At 46.1% G+C, this 27,286-nt stretch overlaps 1 protein-coding gene across 1 annotated transcript in view; it reads right to left on the bottom strand.

Moving 5' to 3' along the window:
- Window positions 1–503: 503 nt before the first annotated feature.
- The window catches only part of CARD11 (caspase recruitment domain family member 11), a 44,973-nt gene continuing 18,190 nt past the window's right edge, over window positions 504–27,286 (bottom strand). Inside the window, exons 11-23 of the mRNA XM_038762977.1 lie at window positions 26,035–26,135; window positions 24,209–24,249; window positions 22,588–22,720; window positions 21,772–21,973; window positions 21,140–21,266; window positions 16,229–16,469; window positions 15,380–15,476; window positions 13,693–13,788; window positions 12,585–12,720; window positions 10,972–11,151; window positions 7,390–7,514; window positions 1,634–1,749; window positions 504–1,248 (exon numbers count right to left, since the gene is read on the bottom strand). Coding sequence (XP_038618905.1) covers window positions 1,044–1,248; window positions 1,634–1,749; window positions 7,390–7,514; window positions 10,972–11,151; window positions 12,585–12,720; window positions 13,693–13,788; window positions 15,380–15,476; window positions 16,229–16,469; window positions 21,140–21,266; window positions 21,772–21,973; window positions 22,588–22,720; window positions 24,209–24,249; window positions 26,035–26,135 — 1,800 coding nt within the window. The 3' untranslated portion in view covers window positions 504–1,043. The remainder of the gene's footprint in view (window positions 1,249–1,633; window positions 1,750–7,389; window positions 7,515–10,971; window positions 11,152–12,584; window positions 12,721–13,692; window positions 13,789–15,379; window positions 15,477–16,228; window positions 16,470–21,139; window positions 21,267–21,771; window positions 21,974–22,587; window positions 22,721–24,208; window positions 24,250–26,034; window positions 26,136–27,286) is intronic.

Genomic DNA, 27,286 nt, shown 5'->3' with positions numbered 1-27,286 from the left:
GGGCTCTTGTGCGAGCTTTTTATCCCCTATCGTCCTTTGATGGCTCTAAATTCAGAATTACCGATACTGGTCCTAGTTTGAGATTTTGCAGCTAATTGGCCCTGGCCCCAGCCTTCAATCTCCCAAGGGAAAAGTCTTGTCAGAGGTTAATACCTGGGTTTTGGGGGAGAAGAATTCCACTTGGGACACTTTCAGAATGCTGAATAATACCCAGAGGAAAATATAGGTGGGAAGAAGAGGTAAGGTGGAGAGAATGTAAAAAAAGAACCCAGACTTTGGACTGTAATCTCCTTGTGGGCAGAGATCTTGTTCGCCAACTCTGTTGTATTATGCTCTCTCAGGCATTTAGTACAGTGCTCTGCACACAGTAAGCACTCAATAAATACCACTGATGAATTGACTAAGGGGTAGGGAGAAGGCAAAGGCTAGGTTTGGCTTTGGAAAGAAACCATTGCAAACAAGTTGATAGAGCACGGTTAAAAAAAATCTAGGAATTTGGGTCTTTTAATTAATGCAAGGAAAGAACAAACACAGTAAACTTTCTTTCAGCTCTACTTAACCATGTTCAGAACCCTCATGTACATCGATTCCTACAGTCTCTTGTGTGAATTACATTCAGTTGCTACTCTGGTCTGGGAGGTAAACGGGAAAGCCACAGATTTTGTGTCCCTCGGCTGGGCTCCATCCCCCTGAAGACGGCGATGCTCCAGTAACGTCAGGAGTGTGAAGCCACAGGAACGCTTCCACCTCCTGCCTGGGCCCTCTGTCCTGGGTGTGTCCTGACACACGCTGTTACTGAAGAGATACTACGTTGGAGCAGGAGTGTGGCTGGTTTCCAGTTGGGTCTTCTTGGGCCCCCTGATTCCCTTCAGGCCTCACTGTTCCCCATGTCTCCGACTGCGTCATCTGCAGAGGAATTCCACACCTGCAGACAAGCTCCGGAGACCACTCGGGGCTGCTCGAGAAGGTGCCTCTCTCACGCCCCAGCTCAGCTGGGCCGGGTCCAGCCGCCATCACCAAGTCCAAGTCCGTTTGCTGTATCTTTACAGCTGGTCTTCGTCGATCCAGATGGTTTTGCGCTGCTCCTCCCCGATCTTCTCCTTGATGACCCGAATGAGATCCTCCACGCTGCTCCACATGTCAACCTCTACCGAGGCGTAGAGGCAGGGGAGGGCCTCCAGTTCTTTCTCCTTCTGACGGCAGAGGCGTAAGAATTCTTCCTCTGTCTCTGGCTTGGGGAGCAATTTCCTGAAGCAGGGGAGCAAGAGACGCACAGGGATGTTAGTTTGTAATGTAAATTTCCCACTTTCACCCAAACAAATCCTCCACGTCTACCTCAAATAGCAGGAGGCGGGGTGGGAGTCAGATGTTATAGGTGCACTATTGCTCACGGCTCTTTCTGCCACAGGTCCCTCTAGCAGGGCAAGAGCGGGAAATGATGTGGGAGGATAAGGGCCAAAGGAGAGTTTATAGCGGTGCTCTATTTTCAGTTGAGAGCATAAAAGTCCACACAAAAGATTCATGGGAGACAAGAGAGGCAGAATTCAGCCTAACAGCACTCCTACTGTAAGGAGGTCCTGGTGCTATTTAATCAACAAAAATCTGAAGTCTCAGAAAGCCACTGAGCTATTACCTAAACCTTTTGATGTTTTTCTCTGAGACCCGGATGAAGAGAACAATGGGGTAGATCTTCGCTTTGATCAAATCCCTCGTGCAGCTTATTCCAGCTTCCAGCAGACAGTGCTTATTCTGAAAATAAAGTTATAGCAGTTCACTAGAGTACAGGCTTCTATATATGACATGCGTATGTAAATATGCGCCCGCGCAGCTTAATAAACCAAGAAACAATAACAGCGAGTCAGAATGAGAGAACTGGTGAACACTGGATGCTAAAAGTGATCCTGTGCTAAAAAAAAATTAAAGGTTTATAGACACATTGTTTGACTTTCAAATTAAATGGCCAGATTCTGGGAAGCCCTGGATGGAATGGGGTGGAGCTAGAAAGGCAGCAAAATGAGGGGAAAGAAAGAAGTTAAAGAAAAGAGGAGGGAAGTGGACACTGCTTCTCAGCTCAGCCAGTCAGCGAGCCAACCTGGAAACTCCAGAGAATGGGTTGCAGCAAGTGGCAGCAGCGGGGAGGAGGAGGAAGAGGAGGAATCTAAAGTGGTGGTTAACAATTTGCAAGTGCCCAGTCTTCCTCAGCCCAAGTCAGATGTAGTACCAGTTTAAAAAGGCCCCAGGAGGAGAACATAACAGCTTCAGAGCAATGGGGTCAGGTTTGTTTTGTTGTCAGTCTCCCCCTTCTAGACTGTGAGCTCATTGTTGGGTAGGGACTGTCTCTATATGTTGCCGACTTGTTCTTCCAAGTGCTTAGTACAGTGCTCTGCACACAGTAAGCGCTCAATAAATACAATTGAATGAATGAATGAACACTATAATTTTGAGATTCTGGTACACTTCCATATGGTGCCATTATGTTATGCAGCTTACCCGAGGTAACACACACACACACACACACACACACACACACACACACACACACACACACACACACACAGAGAAACCTAATGATTTCATGTGGAACAGGAGGGGAGAGCAAATATTTCCCTGCCTTCGCAGCAGTCAGAGGCCCTCCTCCCATCCAGGTGAACTACAGGGTTCTTGCCAGAGGTCTTTTGGGAGGGGCAGAACCTCAAAATTAATGACTCTCCCTCCACATGTGGGGTATCAGGTCATTCATTCATTCAATCAATCAATCATATTTATTGAGCACTTACCGTGTGCAGAGCACTATACTAAGCCCGTGGAAAGTACAATTTGGCAACAGATAGGGATAATCCCTACCCAACAATGGGATCATGTCTACCCCTGGCCTGTAATGCCCTCCCCCCTCATATCTGCCAAACTAGCCCACTTCTCCCCTTCAAAGCCCTACTGAGAGCTCATCTCCACGTGGAGACCTTCCCAGACTGAGCCCCCCTTTTCCTCTGCTCCTCCTCCCCTCCCTATTGCCCCTGCTTCCTCTCTTTGCTCTACTCCCTTCCCTGCCCCACAGCACTTGTATATATATGTACACATTTATTATTCTATTTATTGATGATGTGTATATATCTATAATTCTATTTCTTTATATTGATGCCATTGATGCCTGTTCATGTTTTTTTGATGCCTGGGTCCCCCTTTCTACACTGTGAGCCCCTTGTGGGCAGGGATTGTCTCTATTTGTTGCTGAATTGTACTTTCCAAGCACTTAGTACAGTGCACTAAACACAGTAAGCGCTCATTAAATAGAACTGAATGAATGAATGAGTGAATGTCATGTCAGTGGCTGTCAGGTCAGTGGCTCAGGCATTTTGTAGTTCAGCCATACTTGCTGGAACATTTATGACTAGACAGAAGGACGTAAGGCTAGTGCAGCAGAGAACTCGGGAAGGGGAGAAAGGTGGGAGAACCTTCTAATGCTTCAATCATTTACTGGACAGAGAGTCCTAGAAATATTGTCACTACAGTGACAGCAACATTACCTAGCGCTATTAGGATTACATATGATAATAATGATAGTAATAATGATGGCATTTGTTAAGCACTTACTATGTGCCAAGCACTGTTCTAAGCGCTGGGAGAGATACAAGGTGATCAGGTTGTCCCACGTGGGGCTCACAGTCTTATTCCCCATTTTACAGATGAGGTAACAGGCTCAGCGAAGTTAAGTGACTTGCCCAAGGTCACACAGCAGACATGTGGCAGAGCCGGGATTAGAACCCATGACCTCTGGCTCCCAAGCCCACGCTCTTTCCACTGAAATGCTTCTCTATCCCAGAAATGCACAGGCCATTTCCCCCTCCACAGTGGTGAGCTCCCCCCTCACCAGTGATCCCTGCTGGTTTCATGCTGGGAATGAGAAATTTGTGGTGGTGGTGGTGGTATAGAGAAAAGATCTTTCCCAAAGTACGGGGTCCAATCTGAATAAACTGGTTTAACCACTTTAGTGACAGTTGAGTACTCAAGAACCTGAAATAAATTAGAGCTGCTAAAAGATAGGTTGAGTGGAATAATTAATACTTGATTCATTCATTCATATTTATTGAGCGCTTACTGTGTGCAGAGCACTGTACTAAGTGCTTGGAAAGTACAATTCAGCAATGAAGAGAGACAATCCCTCCCACAACAGGCTTACAATCTAGAAAAGGGGAGACAGACATCAAAACAAGTAAACAGGCATCAATAGCATCAATATAAATAAATAATATTAGAGATATATACACATCAAAACAAATAAATGTGCATTAATATAAATAGAATTATAGATTTGTACATATAAACATGGGTGCTGGGGGTGGGGAGAGGGGTAGAGCAAAGGGAGAGAGTCAGGGAGATGGGGAAGTGAGGAGAAGCTGAGGAAAAGGAGGGCTTAGTCTGGGAAGGCCTCCTGGAGGAGGTGAGCCTTCAGTAGGGCCTTGAAGGGAGGAAGTGTGATTGGCGGATTTGAGGAGGAGGGCATTTCAGGCCATAGGTAAGATGTGGGCCAAGGGTCGACGGTGGGACAGGCGAGAACGAGGCACAGTGAGCAGTTGTAATATTCAAAGTGCTTAGTACAGCATTCTGCACACCACAGGTATTCTTTTATAAGTTATATATTACAAACTATTTAATTAATGTCTGTCTCCCCCTTTAGACTGTAAGTTTGTTGAGGACAGGGTGCAATTCTCTGCCACTGTGGGGAAAAAAGTCAGTGCTCATTGGGTTGAGCAGGACGTAGTGTCCTCTCCATGAAGCATTATTTGTAAATTAAAATTATATTTCATCCCCAATTCTACCTTTTTTTTTTACAATACTCTCAAATTGCAGTAGACTAAACTCTAAAAATGAACACATTAGGGATATGAGTGTGTGTGTGTGTGTGTGTGTGTGTGTGTGTGTGTATACGGTGACTTTTTTGTTGTAGATAATAATAATGGCATTTATTAAGTGCTTACTATGTGCAAAGCACTGTTCTAAGCACTGGGGAGGTTACAAGGTGATCAGATTGTCCCTAGTGGGGCTCACAGTCTTGATCCCCATTTTACAGATGAGGTAACTGAGGCACAGAGACGTTAAGTGACTTGCCCAAGGTCACACAGCTGACAATTGGCAGAGCCGGCATTTGAACCCATGTCCCCTGACTCCAAAGCCTGTGCTCTTTCCACTGAGCCACGCTAGCCTGCTGATAGTAAATTATTATCTGTGTGAGCAAGTATGGTAGAAAATAGGACTGATGCGTGACCAGAAGTTCCTTCCACACGGTGCCCACATTCTGTGCAGCTGCATCGGCTATCTGCACTGTTTGATGTGGTTTTAAATTCCACCTGTTAGTCTCGTGATATTCCTGAAGCTTCTGCTTGAAAAGTCACCCATCCTTGACTGGCCCATGCTCGATTCACCTGTCCACTCCCATCTCCCAATCATCTATTGCTGCTAGGCCATATTCTCTGAGGTTGTGCTGAAACACAGATGGAAATCTTTGCCTGCTTCCACAGCATTGGACCAGGAAGGAAACAGACGCTAACCCAGAGCTAAGGAGAAATAAGGACTACCCTGAAAGCATTGCAACTCTTGCTTCTGCAACAGAGTTCATGCCCTTGGGGACACAAAATAGAACCCATCTCCAGCAGCTGAAGAGAATGTGTGGGGAAGCTATGAGGAGGATAAAGCCTGAAGTTCAGATCCCCGATATCCTTGGCAACTCCTTTCCTTGCTCTGTGCTGAAAATGCTACTACACTGCTGGCAGTGACATTTTTAAAAACAAATAAATAAAAAATACCATGAGGGACACTTGCAGAACAAGGGATCCATGTAAGGAAGGAAGAATGTAATAATAATAATAATGATGGTGTTTGTTAAGTGCTTACTATGTGCCAAGCACTGTTCTAAGCACTGGGGTAGATACAAGGTTATCAGATTGTCCCACATGGGGTTCACAGTCTTTAATCCCCATTTTACAGATGAGGTAACTGAGGCACAGAGAAGTGAAGTGACTTGCCCAAAAGCACAGAGCTGACACGTGGTGGAGCTGGGATTAGGATCCACGACCTCTGACTGCCAAGCCCATGCTCTTTTCACTAAGCCACGCTGCTTCTCATTTCACATCAACAATTCCCACTTCTTTTTCCCCTCAGTTAAGCAGAGCAGTGGGGGACGGAGAGAGGAGACTACCTCTGGCCTGGAACGCTTCCTCTCCTCAAATCTGACAATTACTCTCTCCCCCTTCAAAGCCTTATTGAAAGTACATCTCCTCCAAGAGGCCTTCCCTGGCTAAGCCCTCCTTTCCTCTTCTCCCTCTACCTTCTGCGTCACCCTGACTTGCTTCCTTCATTCATCCCCCTGTCCTAGCCCCACAGTATTTATGTACGTATCTGTAATTTATTTATTTACGTTATTATCTATCTTCTCCTCTAGACTGTAAGCTCATTGTGGGCTGGGAATGTTTCTGTTGATTGTTATATTGTACTCTCCCAAGTGCTTAGTTCAGTGCTCTGTACACAGTAAGTGCTCAATAAATACGACTGAATGAATGAATAGGCCTTGCTCTAGAAGAAAGCTTTGTCTGCTAAGAGCCCCTAAAGTGAATTTTCAAGGAGGAGGGAAAGATTTGGTTTGTGGTTGATCCTCAGGTTTGGAAATTTGGGTCTTAAAAAGATATGATTAGGATTAAAATTTACATTTCTTTTAGGCCTTCCCAGCACTAGATTAATTTGCAGCTTGGTGTTAGGGGATAAATTATTGGCTACTTGAATGTCTATATTTATCCCACTAGTTTTGTAAACTGTTATAATCAATCACAGAATCTATTGTGACTTTGGGGTGACTCAGTCTTAATTGGAAGGCTTTCTTTTAATAGGGGTCTAGAGCTAGGGATATCACCCCCAAATGCCTAGGCACCTCAGGACACAATTCATGCACATTTAAGGAGCATAAACGTTAACTCCAGGAGTGTTTATTTAAATTAGATATATGGAGATGAAGCCAGTTTAATCTCCTACTTTCCAATTGTTCAGGAAATACCATTCTCTCACTCTCTCTTTCTCTGTCTCCTGGTCTGAAATGCTCTATCTCTGGCCCTGTTATCGCAACTAGACACACACATACCCATCCATGCAAATGAGGAATAAATGCAGAAAACCATCAAAAACAGAGGACTGTTTCATTAAATAAACACGTTAAGACTCAGAATGCAAGGGGAGGACGGGGGTAAAAGAGCATGGCAGGAAAAGAGAAAAGTTTGGAAGGAAGAAGAAGGGGCAAGGGAAGAGAAGCAGGAGCCAATGGCTAAACTTTGTCTGTTACTGACGTGGCAGCACAGATATCCAAGCAGACTATGGACGGTTATGACCAACTGTTACATAGATCACCTTAGCAGCGACAGCTTCAACATTAGCAGGAACGATGCACTCGTAGGTGTTTGGATTCTTTTCCCTGGAGAAGATGATGGTTTCAGTCCTTTGTTTTCTCAGGAACTCCTCTTTCGTTACAATATCTGGAGGGAAGGGAACAAAGTCCCAGGCTCAGGGCATTCAGAGCCCGGGGTGTTCTCGTCTGCCCCTCTTGTGGGATGCACCAAGTCTGAGATCCAATCCAATCCGTCACCAAAACCTGTCGGTCTCACCTTCACAATATCGCCAAGATCTGCCCTTTCTCTCCATCCAAACTGCTACCTTGCTGGTTCAATCTCTCATCCTATCCCGACTGGATTACTCCATCAGCCTCCTTTCTGATCTTCCATCTTCCTGTCTCTCCCCGCTTCAGTCTATACTTCACTCTGCTGCCCAGATTATCTTTGTACAGAAATGCTCTGGGCATGTCACTCCCCTCCTCAAAAATCTCCAGTGGTTGCTTGTCAACCTACAAATCAAGCAAAAACTCCTCACCCTGGGCTTCAAAGCTCTCCATCACCTCGCCCCCTCCTACCTCACCTCCCTTCTCTCCTTCTACAGCTCAGCCCGCACCCTCCGCTCCTCTTCCACTAACCTCCTCCCTGGGCCTCATTCTCGCCTGTCCCGCCGTCGACCCCTGGCCCATGTCCTACCTCTGGCCTGGAATTCCCTCCCTTCACATATCCACAAAACTAGCTCTCTTCCTCCCTTCAAAGCCCTACTGAGAGCTCATCTCCTCCAGGAGGCCTTCCCAGACTAAGCCCTCACCTTTTTCCTCTCCTCCTCCTCCTCCCCTCCCCATCACCCCCCACCACCCTACCCTTTACCCCTCCCCACAGCGCTTGTGTCTATTTGTACATATTTATTACTCTTTTAGTAATGATGTGTATGTAGCTGTAATTCTATTTATTCTGATAGTATTGATACCTGTCTACTTGTTTTGTTTTGTTGTCTGTCTCCCCCTTCTAGACTGTGAGCCCGTTGTTGGGTAGGGACTGTCTCTATATGTTGCCGATTTGTACTTCCCAAGCACTTAATACAGTGCTCTGCACACAGTAAGCACTCAATAAATATGATTGAATGAATGAATGACTGAATGAATGAATGAGATCAACTAATGGGGGCAACTTTGGCTCACTGCAGGCAATTACCACAGATGTGGGAGTCCACACCCTCTAAAACAAGCAGCTGACAAACTGATTTTCCCTCCCATTTCAGTTCTCTGCTCCTCCTTGACTCAGTCTCATTGCTCACTAAATGCTGCCAACCAACTGTCCTGGGGGTCTTAGATGTTCACCTGACTTGGATGCAGAGGACTGCACCACTTGACCTCTTGACATGCCTCGCCCTGAAAACTCTCTGAATCAACCTTCCCTTTTACCCCGACCATGCAGCCAGGACAGCCAATTACGGGGTAGGCCCTACACGGAATCACAGCTCTGACAGTGACCACTTGCCCCCAAAGATAACAAGCAAAGGGAGTTTCAGAGATTTTCCGTTCCACTTCTACCATTCTGGCAGATGGTCAACAGGAAGGTGAAACACGGTGCTTGAGGATAACAGAACAGATGCGGCTCCCAGCTCTGGAAAGTGAACTGTGGGAATCCCAGTTAGGCTACATGAGGGAGAAGTACAGGGGCGTAACAAGCAAGGTAGCCCCAAAGGTCAGTTTTTAAAAAAATAGTATCCATATTCCATGCACTGTGCTAAGCTCTGGGGTATATATAAGCTAATTAGGTTGGACACAGTCCATGTCCCACACGGGACTTACAGTATTAATCTCCATTTTACAGATGAGGCAACTGAGGCCCAGAGAAGTTTAAAGACTTGCCCAAGGTTAGACAGCAGACGAGTAGAGGAGCTGGGATTAGAAACCAGATCCTCCGACTCCCAAGCCCATGCTCCTGCCACTAGGTCACTTTACTTCTCCATTCTGAAGCGGTAGGATTAAAGAGAACTGTTTTACTAAACCTCACGCTATTCGGAAAGACATCTAGTAGATACTTCTATTCAAAAACGAAACCGCTTCTCCCTCATACGTCACCCATTGTTCTGTGTGAGTCACAGGTAACAACACTGTGGTCAGGCCCGGGGCCTGAAAAGTTCACAAGTAACTGAGCAGTCAAGATTTAGAGGAAACACGTGAGTTCAGATGGAGCCTTGACCCGATGGGAAAGGTTTTTTTTGTTTTTTTTTTTTTTTTTGTTAATGGTATTTGTTAACCGCTATGTGCCAGGCACTCTTCTGAGCACTAGAGTAGATACAAGCTAATCAAGGTTGGGCACAGTCCAAGTCCCACATGGGGCTCACTGTCTTAAACCCCACTTTACAGATGAGGTAACTGAGGCACAGAGGAGAGAAGTGACTTGTCCAAGATCATACAACAGGCAAGTGGGAGAGTCGGCATTAGAACTCAGGTCCTTCTGATACCCAGGCCCGTGCTCTACCCACTAGGTCACACTGCTTCTCTGCTGCACTGAGGGAAGCTGGGGTGATCCTCAGCCTGACCACAGTATACATAGCGCCCACTCACAACCGTCTCCTGCCTGGACTCCTGGGAAAATCTCTAACCCTCTCCTTCCCAAGGAGGGACCACTTGTTCATCAGTTCTCTGCCATCCCTCGGGACTCTTGGCTGGGTCACCCTAGCCAGCCTAGCAAACAGGCACATTCCTGATTCCTCTGCATGAGTAACCACTTAAGCCCGATGAAAAGTCACCAGAGCCAATTTCGTTCGAATTATACTTAGCGTACCTTCCTGCAGGAATGGAGGGCTCCTCAAAAATCTCCAGTGGCTACCAATCAATCTGCGCATCAGGCAGAAACTCCTCACCCTGGGCCTCAAGGCTGTCCATCACCTCGCCCCCTCCTACCTCACCTCCCTTCTCTCCTTCTCCAGCCCAGCCCGCAACCTCCGCTCCTCCACCACTAATCTCCTCACCGTACCTCGTTCTCGCCTGTTCCGCCATCGACCCCCGGCCCACGTCATCCCCCGGGCCTGGTATGCCCTCCCTCTGCCCATCCGCCAAGCTAGCTCTCTTCCTCCCTTCAAGGCCCTGCTGAGAGCTCACCTCCTCCAGGAGGCCTTCCCAGACTGAGCCCCTTCCTTCCTCTCCCTCTCGTCCCCCTCTCCATCCCCCCATCTTACCTCCTTCCCTACCCCACAATACCTGTATATATGTATATATGTTTGTGCATATTTATTACTCTATTTATTTATTTATTTATTTTACTTGTACAAATCTATTCTATTTATTTTATTTTGTTAGTATGTTTGGTTTTGTTCTCTGTCTCCCCTTTTACACTGTGAGCCCACTGTTGGGTAGGGACTGTCTCTATATATTGCCAATTTGTACTTCCCAAATGCTTAGTACAGTGCTCTGCACATAGTAAGCGCTCAATAAATATGATTGATGATGATGATGAGGGCTGACAAGAAATTCCTTTGTGCCGGTAAATCTTTTGAATTTACTGTCAAGGCTGAGCCACGATCCAGTACTCCACAGACTTTGGGGTTCCCTGAATTGAATGATCTTCAGATTACACTCCCCCCCGACCTCACCTGGTTTGCACATGTTGAATTCCATGGCCCCTCCTGAATTGAGCAGCTTCTGAACCAAGGGCTTGGCCAGCATGGTAGGAGTAAAGAGGACAGGGCGTCGGTGATCACAGTAAAATGAATGCACCAAACTGTAGGGGATCAGGTTGAGGCTTTTGCTGAGATCATTTTCGGGTTCCATATCTGAAAGTGGAGAGGAAATAGCTGAAGACCTATAATTTGGGTCCCCATGTCACTGGAAGAGGAGTAGAAATTCTAAAAAAAATTCCTGTATGGGAAACGATCTTAATGGGCAACAGATTCACACCTCTTTAGGAATAAGTGAAACCCTGATATTCAAAACGATTCTTGGGGGCCCCATTTGATGTTTTCTAATCACTGGGTGGATATTTGGTGCCTGCTGGAGAAGCAGTGTGGCTCAGTGAATAAAGTAGAGTCTTGGGAGTCAGAGGATGTGGGTTCTAATCCTGCCTCTGCCACTTGTCTGCTGTGTGACCTTGGGCATGTCACCTCACTTCTCTGTTTCTCAGTACCCTCATCTGTAAAATGGGGATTAAGACTGTGAGCCCCACGAGGGACAACCTGACTACCCTGTATCTACCCCAGTGCTCAGAACAGTGCTTGGCACATAGTAAGCGCTTAACAAATACCATAATTACTCTTATTATTATTTGTTTCTGGAGACCACCTCACAGGTTGCACTGACGTGGAGTTTTTCCCAAGGCCTAATCCACCTTTCAGACTGTGAGACCCGAGTGAGATAGGGAATGTTTCTGACATGATTAACTTGTATCTACTCCAGAGCATAGAACTGGGCTCAACACTTAGAAAAAGTTTAACAAATACTATAAAAAAAATATTTAAATGTTGGAGAGTGGGAGAATCAATAAACAAATACTTTATTTCAGTTAACATTGGGATTCTAGCTTCTTGTGATTCCCCTAAGCTTTTAGCTAGTGTGACAACAATAATAATAGTAAGTATAATTGCGGTATTTGTTAAGTGCTTACAATGTGCCAGGCACTGTACTAAGCACTAGGGGGGTGGGGGAAGATACAAGTACCATCTCTATATGTTGCCAACTTGTACTTCCCAAGCGCTTAGTACAGTGCTCTGCACACAGTAAGCACTCAATAAATAGGAATGAGTGAATGAATTGGGTTGGACACAAAGTCCCTATTCCACACTGAGCTCCCAATCTCTTAATCACCATTTTACCGATAAGGTAACTGAGACACTGAGAAGTGAAGCAATTTGCCCAAGGTCACACAGCAGACAAGTGGTGGAGCAGGATTATACCCCAAGACCTTCTGACTCCTGGACCGGTGCTCTATCCACTAGGCCATGCTGTTTCTCAAGAAGCTCCAGGAAGCCACAGCCCCATCGAAGGGGGGTAGCATTTGTCAGGCTAAGTCCCCCTTTGCCACCTGCCGTCCTGTACTTTCTAGACTCTGGACTCTCCGTCTAGATCTTGCTGAGCCTGGAGTTGTTCCTCCTCAGCAGCACCCCTCCCATGGTGCCCTCCACCCCTCCATGGGCACTGCATGGTCCCGCCATCTACCCCTCCACGGAGAAGAGGAGGTCTGGCACCCCCAGAACAAACATCCTTTCTGTACCTTCTTGCCTTTCGGGCAGGAGCTTCATTGCGTCGAGGGAAGATCGGACCAAGCCCCCCGAGTGGCCCCCGGAGATGATGCGGACTCGTTCGTTGCTGTTCATCCGTTTGTACTTATTTTCAGACCTGCTGACAAACTGGAGACCAGAGCGGGAGAGAGGGACGGACAGACAGAAGGCAGGTTGGTTCCTCTTCCAAGCACTCCAAAGGAATTCTTGCTACAGTGGTCTCTCCACTGCTGGTTGGGGGGAATTTTGACTCCATAAAAGTTAAAAGTGAGTAAGCACTTAGTACTGTCCTCTGAACCCCCCAAGGACTCAAGAAATACCACTGATTGATTGAAGTGAATGAAGTCCATTGCTACCCTGGGACCAGATATCTGAAACATTATTGAACCACCCAACTATTTTGTCTGGGCCCCAGCTTTGCCCCCTCACTCCTTGAACATTGATCGGCACAACAAATTGGACATGTCGAAGTTGTCTCCCTGCTTGGTGCAATCATGGCTCTCATTGCCCTCATCCTCAAAACAACCCATAATTATCAATCTCCCCCACTCCTTTTTAATTGTTATTATTATTATAGTATTTGTTAAGCACTTGGCTACGTGTCAAGCACTGTTCTAAGCACTGGGGTATAAACACGTTAATCAGGTTGGACCCGATCCCTGTTCCACAATCTAAGTAGAAAGGAGAACAGGTAAAATCCCCATTTTACAGTTGAGGAAACTGAGGCACACAGACGTTAAGTGACTCATCCAAGACCATACAGCAAGCAATTGGCAGAGCCAGGATTAGAACCCAGATCCTCTGACTCCCATGCCTATGCTCTTTCCACAAGGCCATGCTGATTCTTTATCACATCATTTCATTCAAGCCTGGAGATTCCCTTGGTGTCACTCCACCCAACCCTCTTCAGTTATTCTAACAAAGGAACACAAACACACTTTCAGTTCCTCGACTATGAACTTCATGGTTGGGGGATGAGGTCAGAGGGAATCAGCCCAGAAGGCACTGAGAGGGGAAGTCACTTGCTTAAGTCATCCAACAAGCCACAGCTGTGACTAGAACCCAGACCTCTCAACAACCAAATTCTCTGAATAACTTTACCTGCAGGATTTGTCCAAAAAGAAAACTGGCTCGAGATAGGCGGGGGCTAGCCCGGGGATCATTCACTGGTGGAGGCTCCTCAGGTTGCAGAGTGTTCTGAAATTATAACCGTCAACATTTACTGAGGGTTCTCACTAGGCCTTTTCCCAATGCAAAATGTTCAAAACTGCTAGAGGGGAAGAGTCTCAGTTTTCACAAAATCGGAGACCCAAAGAAGGAGAAAGCTGAAGAGAATTAAAAGTCCACTGAGTGTGGGGAGAACAAGAACTGTTTCTATAAACAGTGTTTTCAGTGATCAGCAGGGGACAGGGCTAAGGCCCTAGTGTCTACCAGCACTGAAAAACCCTGCTCACACATCTCTCTCCACTTCTTCAATGGCAGAACCTTGAAGGAGGGAATATTTTGGGTGGTGCCCTGCCAGTGGCTGACTAGAACCAGGATAGAAGAGATACCAAAGAAAACGGAGGAACCCAAGAAAAAGGAATAAAATCAGTTAAGTAGTTGCGAAAGCTGAAGAGATGGCTGAGAGAGAGAGAGCGTGATGTTGCCTAGGGGGATCTGTAGGTAAGATAAAGGTCCTAAAATTTTAAAATAATCTCTCACTCGCAATACAGGGCAGGATTGGTGGGAGGGGGATTCATCTGGCTTCCTTTTTTCAAGGCTGGGGGAAAGGAAACAACAATCCAAACAAGAATGGGAAAGGAGAACTCTAGGGATGAGAGAAGTGGGAATGACTCTCTCCCCTGATAATAATAATAATAATAATAATAATAATAATAATAATAATAATAATAGCATTTATTAAGCACTTACTATGTGCAAAGCACTGTTCTAAGCACTGACGTAGTTGGGGCTCCAGCAGCTCTTTTTAAACATGGCTGCCCTCCCTCCTAGCTGGTCCCTCCCCTTTTTTTCTTTAACCTCTTCTCCAATTGACTTTTTGTTTTAGTAACCTAGGTGGAACCTTCAGGCTAGTGATGAAAGTCTTATACAGATTAGTTTTCCTTGAAGGAGGGGGTTATTCCTGAACAAGAGGCTTCCTCTGTAAATGAGATTTCCTTAGGGAGAGATAGGAAGGTTCATGGCTCAGCTTAATATTGTCATCCTGATAAATGGATGACTTTCTTTCCCAGGAATATCTGAGTTTCTTTCTCTCTCCAGGTCACACCCTCTAACTTGGAACAGAGGGTTAGAAGAATTTAAGATAACCACCATTTCACATACCTTGGGTATGTATTGTCTCCCAGAAGCAGTTGTTAACCACCCTTGACTTACCTCTTTCAAAGTACCATAGTCCCTCACCAACCTTCAGCTCCTACATCCTATGGAGGGGGCCCATAACTGAGGAGCAAAGCCTCATGGAATAAATAAGTTTAGTTTAGTCTACTGGTGAGGACTACTTGATTTTTATGCACAAGGTTGGCTGTTGAATTTTCTTTGAAGATGGGGCAAAGGGGACACATTGGGAGGGTAGGGGATGGGGGAAGAAGAGGTGGTTTCCTCTTGATGATTAAATGTGTATTCCACCTTGTTAGAGCTGTCCTGTTGAAGAGAACTGTGTGCTGTCCGCTTTCCAGGGTAAGACCCAGAACCAGACCTTCCTAGGAAGGAAGGGTTAAGAGCAAAGCATCCTCTTTCCTTTCATGGAGACTGGCCAGATTGCTGGTGTGGCATGAGAGCTACTTACCCGGAGTGCTCGCAGAGTATGGTGGGAATTTTCTGTTTCATCCCGACTGCCTCTGTGCATCAACCGCTGCAGCTTCACTAAGAGAAGTTGCTGGGCTCTGGAAGAAGCAACAAGAATTTGTCTGCTGATGAGATCAGGTGTGTAGGAACCCAGAGGACAGGGAAAGGGAAGGAGGGAGCACCCATTCAGAAGCCTGGACATCCCATGCAAGTAGGTATATGAAACACCATCAGGACTCTCAAGCAAATAGGTCTCTACTCCATTTTTCTTCAAATCCTAATCATCCATCCACAACTCCCTGAGGGTTATCCCCAGTGGCAGACATTCATTCCTCACTTGGCCTGTGGTAGAACCATACAAAGCTCTGCATTTGGTAAGCCAGGGAGCATCCGCCTGCGAAGCTCTGCTCAATCAGTTGTATTTATTGAGCACTTACTGTGTGCAAAGCACTCCATTCATTCAATCATATTTAATTCTATATAATTCGTATATCATTCTATTTATTTATATTGATGCTATTGATGCCTGTTTGTTTTGATGTCTGTCTCCCACCTTCTATACTGTGAGCCTGTTGTGGGCAGGGATTGTCTCTGTTGCTGAATTGTACTTTCCAAGCGCTCAGTACAGTGCTCTCTGCACACACTCGATAAACACGGCTGAATTGAACTGAGGATTTATTAAGCGTTTACCTTGTGCAAAGCACTGTAGGCTCTTGGGAGAGTACAATATTACAACAGACAGACACATTCCCTGCCCACAACCACCGAACTGAGTGATTGGGAAAGTACAATATAACAGAGTTGGTAGAAACGTTCCCTGCTCCACCATACACACCAACCTAAGCCTCACCTGCTGTAGCTGGGGATAGTTCCCGTGTCCAGGTCCCTGTCATTGAATGGGTCGACCCGGGCACACAGCCACTCGCACTTCTCCTGGTACATGGTGTCACGGACGTGCACGACTTCATCACATTTCACTGACATGGAACAGGAGTCGAGCTGGCTGGAGATATTCAGGTTCAGCCGGATGTAAAATGAGTCCCCTGAGGTGATCAGACCCTCATCTATGTCCTTCAACAGTTTCCTATAACCTGTAGCAGAAGGCATACAATCAGAGGGCTAGCCTATGAGGTCCTGAGGAGACTGCTGGAGGTCCCCAGTTTAAGATGCAGTGAAACAATTATTCATTATGGTACGTGTTAATAATAATAATGACATTTATTAAGCGCTTACTATGTGCAAAGCACTGTTCTAAGCACTGGGGAGGTACAAGGTGATCAGGTTGTCCCACGGGGGGGCTCACAGTCTTAATCCCCATTTTACAGATGAGGTAACTGAGGCCCAGAAAAGTTAAGTGACTTGCCCAAAGTCACACAGCTAATTGGCAGAACTGGGATTTGAACCCCTGACCCCTGACTCCAAAGCCCGTGCTCTTTCCACTGAGCCACACTGCCTCTCTGCACCATGCTGCTTCTCTGCACTTAAGTGCTTACATAATACATAATACATAGCATATACATACAGCTCACAGTCTGTCCTCCCTCCTAGTATAGTATATAGAATAGTATTCTATACTATTCTAAGTACTGGGGTAGATACAAGTTAACCAGGTTGGGCACAGTCCCTGCCCACATGGGGCTCACACTCTTATCCCCATTTTACGGGTGAGGTAATGAAGCCCTGAGAAGTTAAGTGACTTGCCCAAGATCACACAACAGACATGTGGTGGAGCCGGGATTAGAACCCAGGTCTTCTGACTCCCAGGCCTGGGATCTGTCCGCTAATCCACGCTGTAACCAATCAATAAATCGTATTTATTGAGCACTTATGGTGTGCAGAGCACTATACTGAACACTTGGGGTACAATATGACAGAGTTAGTAGACATGTTCCCGGCCCACAATCAGCTTAAAGTCTAGAGTCAATCAATCAATCAATCATGTGAAAAGCAGCGTGGTTTAGCAGAAAGACCATAGGACTGGGAATCGTGAAACCTGGGCTCTAACTCTAAGTTCAGCCCTTGCCTGCTGGGAGACCATGGGCGAGTCACTAAATTTGTCTGTAACTAATCAGTGCCTCTGTTTCCTTATCTGTAATGTGGGGATTCAATACCTGTTCCTCCTCCCCTTTAGCTTGTGAGCACCTTGTGGGATATGGACCATGTCTGATGTGATCGTAATTACCTCAGTGGTTGGCACAATGCTTGGCAAGAGTAAGCACTTCATTCATTCATTCAATCATATTTATTGAGTGCTTACTGTGTGCAGAGCACTGTACTAAGCACTTGGGAAGTACAAATCAGCAACATATCGAGACAGTCCCTACCCAACAACGGGCACTTAAATTCCACACTTATTATTCATAGTCAAAGACTATTTATTAAGGACCCACATGTGCACAGGGTATTGGATGGGGTGTTATACAGCAAGTAAAACATACACAGTCCCCTCCCTCTAGGAGCTTATGATCTGAAACAGATAGCCGCACAGACAAACACATAAAAGGAAATGGAGAGATAAAACAACAATAAAAACTGGACCAAAGGATAACAAATTACTAAAACATCAAAATACTTAAATTATGCTGGAATGATGTTACAGATGGGGGAGAAGCCACCACCCTGCTTTGGGGTGGGTTGCAAACTCCTAGTAGTCAGGGTCCAGGGCCTATGTTTTTTGTTTGTTGCTTTGTTTTTTAACTTTTATCATGCTCTCCCAAGCACCTAATACAGAGCTCTCCATCCAGAAGGAGCTCAGTAAATACCCATGAATGAATGAATGAACAGTTGACCAGCCAATGCACCATCAGATCCTCGAAGGGAATTACTCTGACTCACTGAAACCTTGGAGTACAGCTGAGATTTTGGACTTCTGGGTTCCATTTCCAGTTCTCTATCAATGGTATTTATTAAATGCTTACAGTATGCAGGGCACTGTTCTAAGCACTTGGGAGAGAATTAAACAATAGAGGTAATTGGTAGATACATTCCATGCCCACAGTAGCCCACATTACTGCCTCACTTCCATATCCTCCCCATATCTCTTGGCATCCTTTCCTTCCCCTCAAGTCATAATACTTGACTGCAAAATGACTTTGTAAGCTGCAGGTAGAAGAAGCTGCATTGCCAACCCAGTCAGAGAGAGCATCATTTAGAGAGAAACAGACAGGAGGTCTGGTTCCCAGAGTCGCATTCTTCTGCAACAGGGTGCCATAATAGAATTCCAAGCCTCAGCACAGAGAAGGAGACACTCCTTCCCATCTAGCTGAAAAAGAGGTGAGCAGAAGCATTGTCATTTGCAGTGGGGTCAGGGCACCCTAGGAGGAAGAGTATCTCGACAGTGTCACAGTCTGTCTGGAGAGAAGTGGGTTATTTATGTTCTGCTTAAACATTCATGAGTCCTGGTAAAAAAAATAATATCCAGCTGCAGAGATAATCACCCAGGAAAATACAAGAGCTGAGAATGGTAAATCAGACTTTGGAAATGAAAAATAAAGCCCAGCACAAAACAACCGAGGCCGCTCTGCCAGATAAAGGAAATTCTATTAACAAGCCCATTGGAGGCAGTGTGATTAGGGAAGCTGGTTACAGACAGTTCATATAATCTGAGGAACCATGGAGTAAAAAAGTCTGCCTGCTCTCATCCAGACACAGATGGGCTTCCGAACACGGGCATTCAACCAGGACTGTTATGACTCTTGCAACCAGGTGATCAGTACCCAGACAGAGACATGCAATTACAATAATAATAACAGTAATTGAGGAACTTAAGAACTTACTATGTGCCAAGCACTGTACTAAGCAATGGGGGAAATGCAAGATAATCAACTCAGACACAGTCCCTGTCCCACATAAGTAGGAGGGAGAACAGACTGTGAGCTCCTTGTGGGCAGGGAATGTGTCTGTTGTTGTATTGTACTCTTCCAAGTGCTTTGCACACAGTAATAATTGTCCAGTATATACAATTGAACAGATATTGAATCTCCATTTTATGGGCGAGACAGCCATAATTATTGCGTGCTTACTGTGGACAGAGCACTCTATTAAGCACTTGGGAGAGTACACTATAACAACATACAGAGATTCATTCACTCATTCATTTAATAGTATTTATTGAGTGCTTATTGTGTGCAGAGCATTGTACTAAGCGCTTCCCTTCTCATAATGAGTTTACAGGCCAGATGAGGAAACGGAGGCTCAGAGAAGATGTGATACAGTTCACAGAGCAGGCATATGCCAGAACTGGGATTAGAATCCAGGTCTTCTAACTCCTGGGCCCATGCTCTTTCCACTATTTTACACTGCTTCGCAAGGAAAAAAAGCCATTTTGCAAGGAGACTGAAAGCTCTGCTAAGCATTAACGTGCCATTCCTATTTGATTTTGTGGTGAGTGAGAGTGACTCCATTTTGTACTATTTGACCCTGGAAGCAACAAGGCAAAAGTGACTCCATCCTGTATTATATGACCCCGGGAGTAACAAGGCCAAAGGATGATTTAGAGGAGAAATTGTATTTTCTCTCTGATGAGTTTTGAGGAGCTGAACTGAATTGTCTTGCTGAGGGCTTAAGGAGAGGCTAAATTGCTCTGCTGGGCAGGAAAAGAACTGCTGGATGGGGCTATGCCTGTGGGGGGGCTAAGTCCAGGGGGAGGGGTTGCCTTCCTCCCTGATTTACCCAGTAAGGAGCTGAAGGCAGCAGGGGATCTTGAGCAGTCCCTCTGCTGCAATTTCCGGAGAACAATGGATAAAAGGGAGAACAAACTGGCCTGCTTTGCCCTGTTTCCATGAACTGTCCTGGTTCGCCCTGTTTGCCCATTGTGGAAACCACCTAAGCCATGCACTGAGACTCCTACAGCTGCTGAGGCCCAGCACCTAACTTGAACCAGGACGATGACAAGCTGCGGACAGTCTGACTCCTTGAAACTCCTCCAACGTGCGATCATCTTCACCAAGACTTGAGGAAAACCAGGATGACAATGAGCTGCAGGCAGTCAGACTCCTTGAAACTATCATCTTCACCAGGACTTGGGGCAAACCAGTTGGATTGGTAACTATAGGTGCTGGCGGGGGTTGGGGGGGGGGGGGAGAGAGAGAGAGAGAGAGAGAGAGAGAGAGAGAGAGTGTGTGTGTGTGTGTGTGTGTGTGTGTGCGCATATTCATTCATTCATTCAATTGCACTTACTGAGTGCTTACTGTGTGCAGAGCACTGTACTAAGCGCTTGGGAAGTACAAATCGGCAACATACAGATGCGCCTTATTCCTATTTTAGTTTAAAATAAAGCTTTCCATTGTAAGATTGGTGGTTGGTTTTGCTTTTTTGACATGTCATTTGAGTGCCTGAATTAATAAGGGAGTCAAATCCCTGGTTAAGGGCTCATAGATCAAGAGCCTGATACTGTGGGGGAGCGATCCCCAGGCAGGGCTCATGACAGGTTTGCTTGCTTCTAGTTGGCTCCAAACTGTGGTCTCCCCATCTGTCAGGCGTGATCCACCTGCAGCCAAGTGGTGTTCCCCAGAGGGGCAATTCTTTCCAAGCTTAGGAAACACCTTCAATCTGATCCTGGTCACTCGGAGCCTGGAGAAGGTGGGACGGGGTGGGAGGCATGAGCCCAGGTGAAGCTTAGATATACCTGTAAAGGATGTTTTGGGAAAACAAAAATTGGACCAGGGGCTCTGAATCTCTCCTACACAAGGAGATCAGTGTGAACCTGAACTCTGCTCTGCTGGGTCAGCTGAGTGGTGGTAAGCAGGATTTGAGGCCTTACCTTCATGGTTCGATTTATAGTGCAGCGTGACAGGGCCATTGCATCTCTGGATCGTCCAGTGCGCTTCCTCTTTTGTGCAAGTATCCAAGGGAACGCTCTGTTTCTCGCCTTTGATGCAGCCCTCCAGCTAGATATCAAAGAGACATTGTTCTTCACTGTGAGTTCCATAGGCAGGCAGAGCCACATGTACTGGATTATTCCTCATATGAAATAAAAGCATCTTTTTCAGAACAAACAACTTGCCGGGTGCTACTGGGAAGGGACAAAGCAGTCATTTCAATAGTTCTTGTTTGTCTTCCCTTTCATCTGATTATATGTGTGAGTATGGGGGTGGAGGGCATTTGGAAGGGCTATATGATGGTGCTTCAGAAATGCCAAAATGGGATATGGCTTATGGCTACCTCTATCGAATGACACTTACTTTAGGAGGCCCAGGATGGGATGGGCTGGGCAATGGTTAAAGTCCCTCCCGTTCCAAGGAGTTCCCAGCCAGACTTGGAAGCACCATGCAGGCCTGCTGGCGAGCTAGGAGCTCACCATTTGTCAGTGCCATAAAAGCAGAGAAGAAATTGAAAGGAGAATCAAGTGAACCTTTCTTTCTTTTTTCTTTTTTTTTTTTTTGAAATCCTCACCAGTAGCAGCTGGTGTCCCTCCCGGAGGCCCGCTTTTTCTGCCAGGGATCCCGGCTTGACAGAGTGAATGAAACTTCCTCTCTCATTCCCTCCTAGCAGGGTGACTTCAGTGATGAGGTTCTCTCCATTCAGCGTGGTGCGCTGGACTTGATGGCAGGTGTTCCTGATGTGGCCAACAGAGGTGACCGATGGCCGGAAAGGTCTGTGGCCAGGAGGGAGAGAAGCAGTGTAAATGGTGCTTTTCTTGGCTAGCAAGGACTAGAAATAGAAACCTTCCACCCAGGAATGTTCAAGATGCAGGAAGGCGATTTGTGGATACCAGCTTTTTGAGTTTTTGAGATGCTGAAACATAATGACTTTGAGAGAAACTGGCATTCAGCGTTCAAATAACTACTAAGTTATTTGAGAAAGCAGGAGCAACAGGATCCTTGCAAGTCCAGAAGGGAAATGGCAGCAACTTTGTGGAAGGTGCTATTCAAGGTCCCAGAGAGGAATGGGAAGTTATAAGCAATCTGTCTTCCATTTTGAACCTTTTCCCCACTGCCCACCTCTTACCCTGAAATTGGATTGTCAAATTTCATTTGAGTTGGCTGCCAACCCTGCTACCTAGATCCCAAAACTGAAGAGGGGTTTCAGGGCAACTTGGAGGGTCTGGGCTGAACCTTTTTACTGTTGTCATGATGGGGATGGGGAGGGCAGGTGAGATATTTTTCAGGCATCCCTTTGGGCAAGAAGTTGAATTATTCCCAGAAAGTCAGGAAAAGAGTTCCACACCATCCTGTCCCAGCTCTGTTGTCTGGTTACCCACTGCAGTACCTCTCCAGAGAGAACTTCCTGAACATGATGTTGAATTGTTCAAGTTCGAAGGCATCCAGGCTCTCAGACTGGTGGGAGGAGGAGGAGGAGTGCACAGACGGCGGCCCGTAGGAATACCGGTCATGGCTGTCATCTGAAAAAAAACCCCCGGCCCCATACTAAAGAGGTTGCTGAGACAGCCCTGGCCAAATTGTGTGGGGAGGGGAGGAACCAACAAGGTTCAGGTCAGATAAGGGGGAGGAAAAGCAACTCCTGGGATGGATTTGGCTTGCTACAGATCCCCATCTCTTCTCATAAAACCTTGGAACACATCCAAATGCAGAGTCAACTGGGCTCAGAGCCAGGGATGTGAAGAATTCTCAGACCCCGAAGAAAAAGGCCCCCGAAGCTGTTCCAGCTCTGTCTGTTGGTCCCAAGGCCCCTTTTTACTGGTTTTGTGTCTTCTTTTCTCCTGCTCTTCCTCAGCCACCGCAACTGGCTTTACAGTAAGAATTAGTTCCATTAATTGAGTGCCTATGGTGTATAGAGCACGGTACTCAGCGATTGGGAGAGTACAGTATAATAGAGTTAGTAGTCATGTTCTCTGCCAACAATGAGCTTACAGTCTAGAGAGGAATCCTATCCAGAATGAGGACAATAAAGCTTCCTTTGCCTCTTTCCTTCCAACATCAACTTTTGTCCTGTCCCTAAGGACCCGGTTCACCTAACACACACTATTCAGAAGGGGACACCCTATTCCTTCTAATAATAATTATAACCGTGGTATTTGTTAAGCACTTACTATGTGCCAGGCGCTGTTCTAAGCACTGGGAGTGGATAGCACATGGTGCTCACACTCTAAACCCCATTTTACAGATGAGGTAACTGAGGCATAGAGAAGTTAAGTGACTTGCCCAAGATCACACAGCAGACAAGCAGCAGAGCCGGGATTAGAACCCAGGTCCCAGGCTGGTGCCCTATCCATGAGGCCATGCTGTTTCTCCTGATCCGCTCAAGAATTAGCATTCCTGAGAGGATCTTGCTCAGCAGCTGGAGTTGAAACCTCTGAAGGCAGATTGTCCATCTCAGGTCTACCTGTGGGTGCCATCGCCCAGTGCCTGGGAACTCTCCAATTCTCTGCTCCTCACCCCTCTCCCCATGGAACCATACTCATTCAAATATGCTCCCGCTATGGGGCTAGGCCATATCCCCAGTTTGGTTCTTCCTCCGGTAGTATAAAGAAGCAGTGTGGCTTAGAGAAAAGAGCAAGGCCTGGGAGCCAGAGGACCTGGGTTCTAATTCTGGCTCTACCACTTGTCTGCTATGTGACCTTGGGCAAGTCACCTAACTTCTTCAGTACTTAGAACAGTGCTTGGCACATAGTAAGCGCTTAACACATACCATTATTATTATTATTCTCCGTGTCTCAGTTACCTCATTTATGAAATGGAGACTAAGACTGTGAATCCCACATGGGACATGGACTGTGTCCAGCCCAATTATCTTGTATCTACCCCAGTAAGTGCTTAAATATCAAAAGGAAAAAAAATGGAGAGATTCTCTTTCTCTGCATGCACTCACTATTACTCTGCAGGGTGTTCACTTGACCTTGCAAAATCCTTCCACTCTTCCCAAAACTTACCATCTATATCGCCCAGGCTGTCATTGTCCTCTTCAACTGTGCTACAAGGTAAGAGAAAGAGAGTTACTGAGAGAGAGAAAACCACACACTCACTCTTAAGAAGGAGGCATTACATGAAAGAAGAAAGTTAAGAAGGATGTAGAAGTGTCAATTTTCATTTTGAGTGTGGGGGCAAAAAGTGGTTACGGGTTTTAGAGGATTGTAAAGCAGAATAGGCTTTACAGACAGGCAGGCTTCAACTAGCTAACTGGTTAAGTAGACCAAGATCCGGGTCTTTTCAGGACTGCTTAGGGTTTGTCGGAGGCCCAGGATACGAAGGACTATGAATTCATTAGCCAAAAGGTCCAATGACTTAGACCACACAGTTAGAGAAGTAGTGTGGCTTAGTGGAAAGAACATGGATCTTAGAATCAGGGGACCTGGGTCTTAATTCTGACTCAAAGCGTCACTTGCCTGCTGTGTGGCCTTGGGAGAGTCACTTCATTTCTCTGTATCTTTGTTTTTTCATCTGCAAATTGGGGATTAAATACCTGTTTTCCTTTCCCGTTAGTATGTGGGGACAGAGACTGTGTCTGACCTGATTATCTTGTATCTACCCTAGTGCTTAATACAGTCCTGGCTCATGTTAATGTGTAACAAATATCACAAATGTTATTATTACAGTTAGGAATCCAAGAGAACAATAGTCTCCATTAATTCCACGGAGGGACTCAGGGACTGCATATTAAAGGAAGAAGTACAGTGTGCAAAAGCAGGAGCAGTACAGCAAAGGTAAAAGCAATGCTGGGCTCTCTGTGGAGAGAGATAGTGCCATTAGGAACATCTTATTAGAACCCACCCTGGGGACAGAGGGCTATGCCTTTTATGAAACAGTCCAGTGGGAATCTTTGCTGGGAATCTGTAGTGGGAGTGGGGAGGCTAAGGGAGCCTTAATGACATGTGGAGGTGGGAGGAAAGGAAGGGGAGTTTTTGCTGGCTAGAACCAGATATTTCTTCTTTGATTCTGGGGTCTTTTGAGACAGTGGTTGCCTGTCGCCTATTTGTACTTCAATGGGCTGTTCTCTAAGACACCTAAAACAGCCCAAGTGCCCTGAGGAGTGGAATGAATGGAAGGTAATGACTCTTTATGCAGTTCCAATGCTCAAAACAAAAAAAAATCCTTCAACTGCACACATGGCTCTGTCCATAGAACACCAAGGGAGAGTTTGGGATGCAAAATTAACAATAGCACACCTGCCTTTGTAGGGAAGGCCTCCAAACCACCCTAAAATAAGCCTTTTTGCCAACAGGAAAATAGAGGGACTTGCAAACGTAAACACAGCAGCTAAAAGCAAGTTTGGTCATAGTTCCCAGGATTCTAGGATTTCAGTTCTTGGTTTCTTCCTGCTTCTCCTCTTCTTCCTTATTTTAACCCCTCCTGGAGATTCTTAGAAGTGCCAGTCATTTACTTATAGGGATCATGAAACGTCCCTTCAGGAGTCCCTTTGGTGGGGGGCGGGGAGCGGAGGGAGGGCAGAAGAGGGGCAGCTTACCATGGAAACCCAGTCAACCATGGAAAACATATTAATCTGGGCCCAGCCAGCCCACTCACAGCCTGATCCTAAAGGGTGCTACTGCACCTCCATTGGAGAATCTCTGCAGCCCTGGTCCCACCCAGTGGCTCTAGTGAGCCGCAGTGACTGGTGGGCTCATTCTTCACCTGTGTTCCTCTCAAGAGAGCCTAAGAGAGGTAGAGCCAACCCAGCTTTTAGCCCACAAGGAAGCCGAATTCACAGCAGCCAGCAGAATAATCTTTATGTGCTTCTTCCCCTTGTGCAGTTACCCACCTACGATGAGGAGCATCTTCCTTACAGCGTCTGACAATGGAGTCATTTCCTGGAGGCTCCGCAGTAATGGACATGATGCTGTTGCGATGCCTAAGTGGTTGCTTTAAAAAAGACAAACATTTATACATGTTTAAATGCACACATCCAATGCTTTAAAAAAATAGATTATGGACCTGCAGATCACTCTGCAGGTTCTTTTTTATGGTATTTGTTATGCTCTCACTATGTGCAAGGCACTGTACTAAGTGCCAGGATAGATACAAGCAAATCAGGTTGGACATAGTCCATGTCTCACATGAGGCTCCTAATCTTAACCCTCATTTTACTGATGGGGTAACTGAGGCACAGTGAAGCAGAGTGGCTCAGTGGAAAGAGAACAGGCTTTGGACTCAGAGAACATGGGTTAAAATCCCGACTCCACCACATGTCTGCTGTGTGACCTTGGGCAAGTCATCTAACTTCTCTGAGCCTCAGTTACCTCATCTGTAAAAATGGGGATTAAGACTGTGAGCCCCACATGGGACAACTTGATCACACTGTGTCCCCTCCCAGCACTTGGAACAGTGCTTTGCACATAGTAAGCACCTAAAAAATGCCATCATCATCATTATTATTATTGTTATTTGCCCAAAAACACACAGCAGACAAGTAGTGGAATCAGGATTTGAACATAGGTCCTTCTGACTCCAAGGCTTGTTCTCTATCCACTAGGCCATGCCGCTTCTCATGGCCTAATATCCAGATTTCCAGGATCCACCCTTTTCTCTGCATCCAAACTCTCACCGTGTTGATCCAAGCACTTGTCACATCCTGTCTCTACTACTATATCAGCCTCCTCATTGACATTCTTCCCTCCGGCCTCTCCTCTCTCCAGTCCATACTTCACTCGGCTGCCGAGATATTTCTCTGCAATATAATTTTGCAAACCTCTCTCCACTCCTCAAAATCCTCCAGTGGTCACCCCTCCTCTCCACATTAAGTTGAAACTTCTGGCTGTTGGTATTAATAAGGCCATCAATCAGCTCTCTTCTCATTACACCTCAGCTTGCATGCTTTGTTCCTCTTTATTCGACTTTCTCACTGTGCTTTGTTCTCATCTTCTCATCCCTCTTGCTGCCAAACTCCTGTTCATGTCCTCCCTTCTGCCTGGAGCTCCCCCTTCTCATCTGTTAGTACAATGCTCTCCTCATCTTCAAAGTCCTTGAGGACAGGGATCGTGGCTCAGTGGAAAGAGCACGGGTTTTGGAGTTAG

The sequence above is a fragment of the Tachyglossus aculeatus genome, chromosome 21, assembly GCF_015852505.1.
Source record: "Tachyglossus aculeatus isolate mTacAcu1 chromosome 21, mTacAcu1.pri, whole genome shotgun sequence".
In the NCBI taxonomy this organism is placed as follows: Eukaryota; Metazoa; Chordata; class Mammalia; order Monotremata; family Tachyglossidae; genus Tachyglossus; species Tachyglossus aculeatus.
The sequence above is the reverse complement of the archived record's forward strand: the minus strand, read 5'-3'. Positions and strand labels throughout refer to the sequence as shown.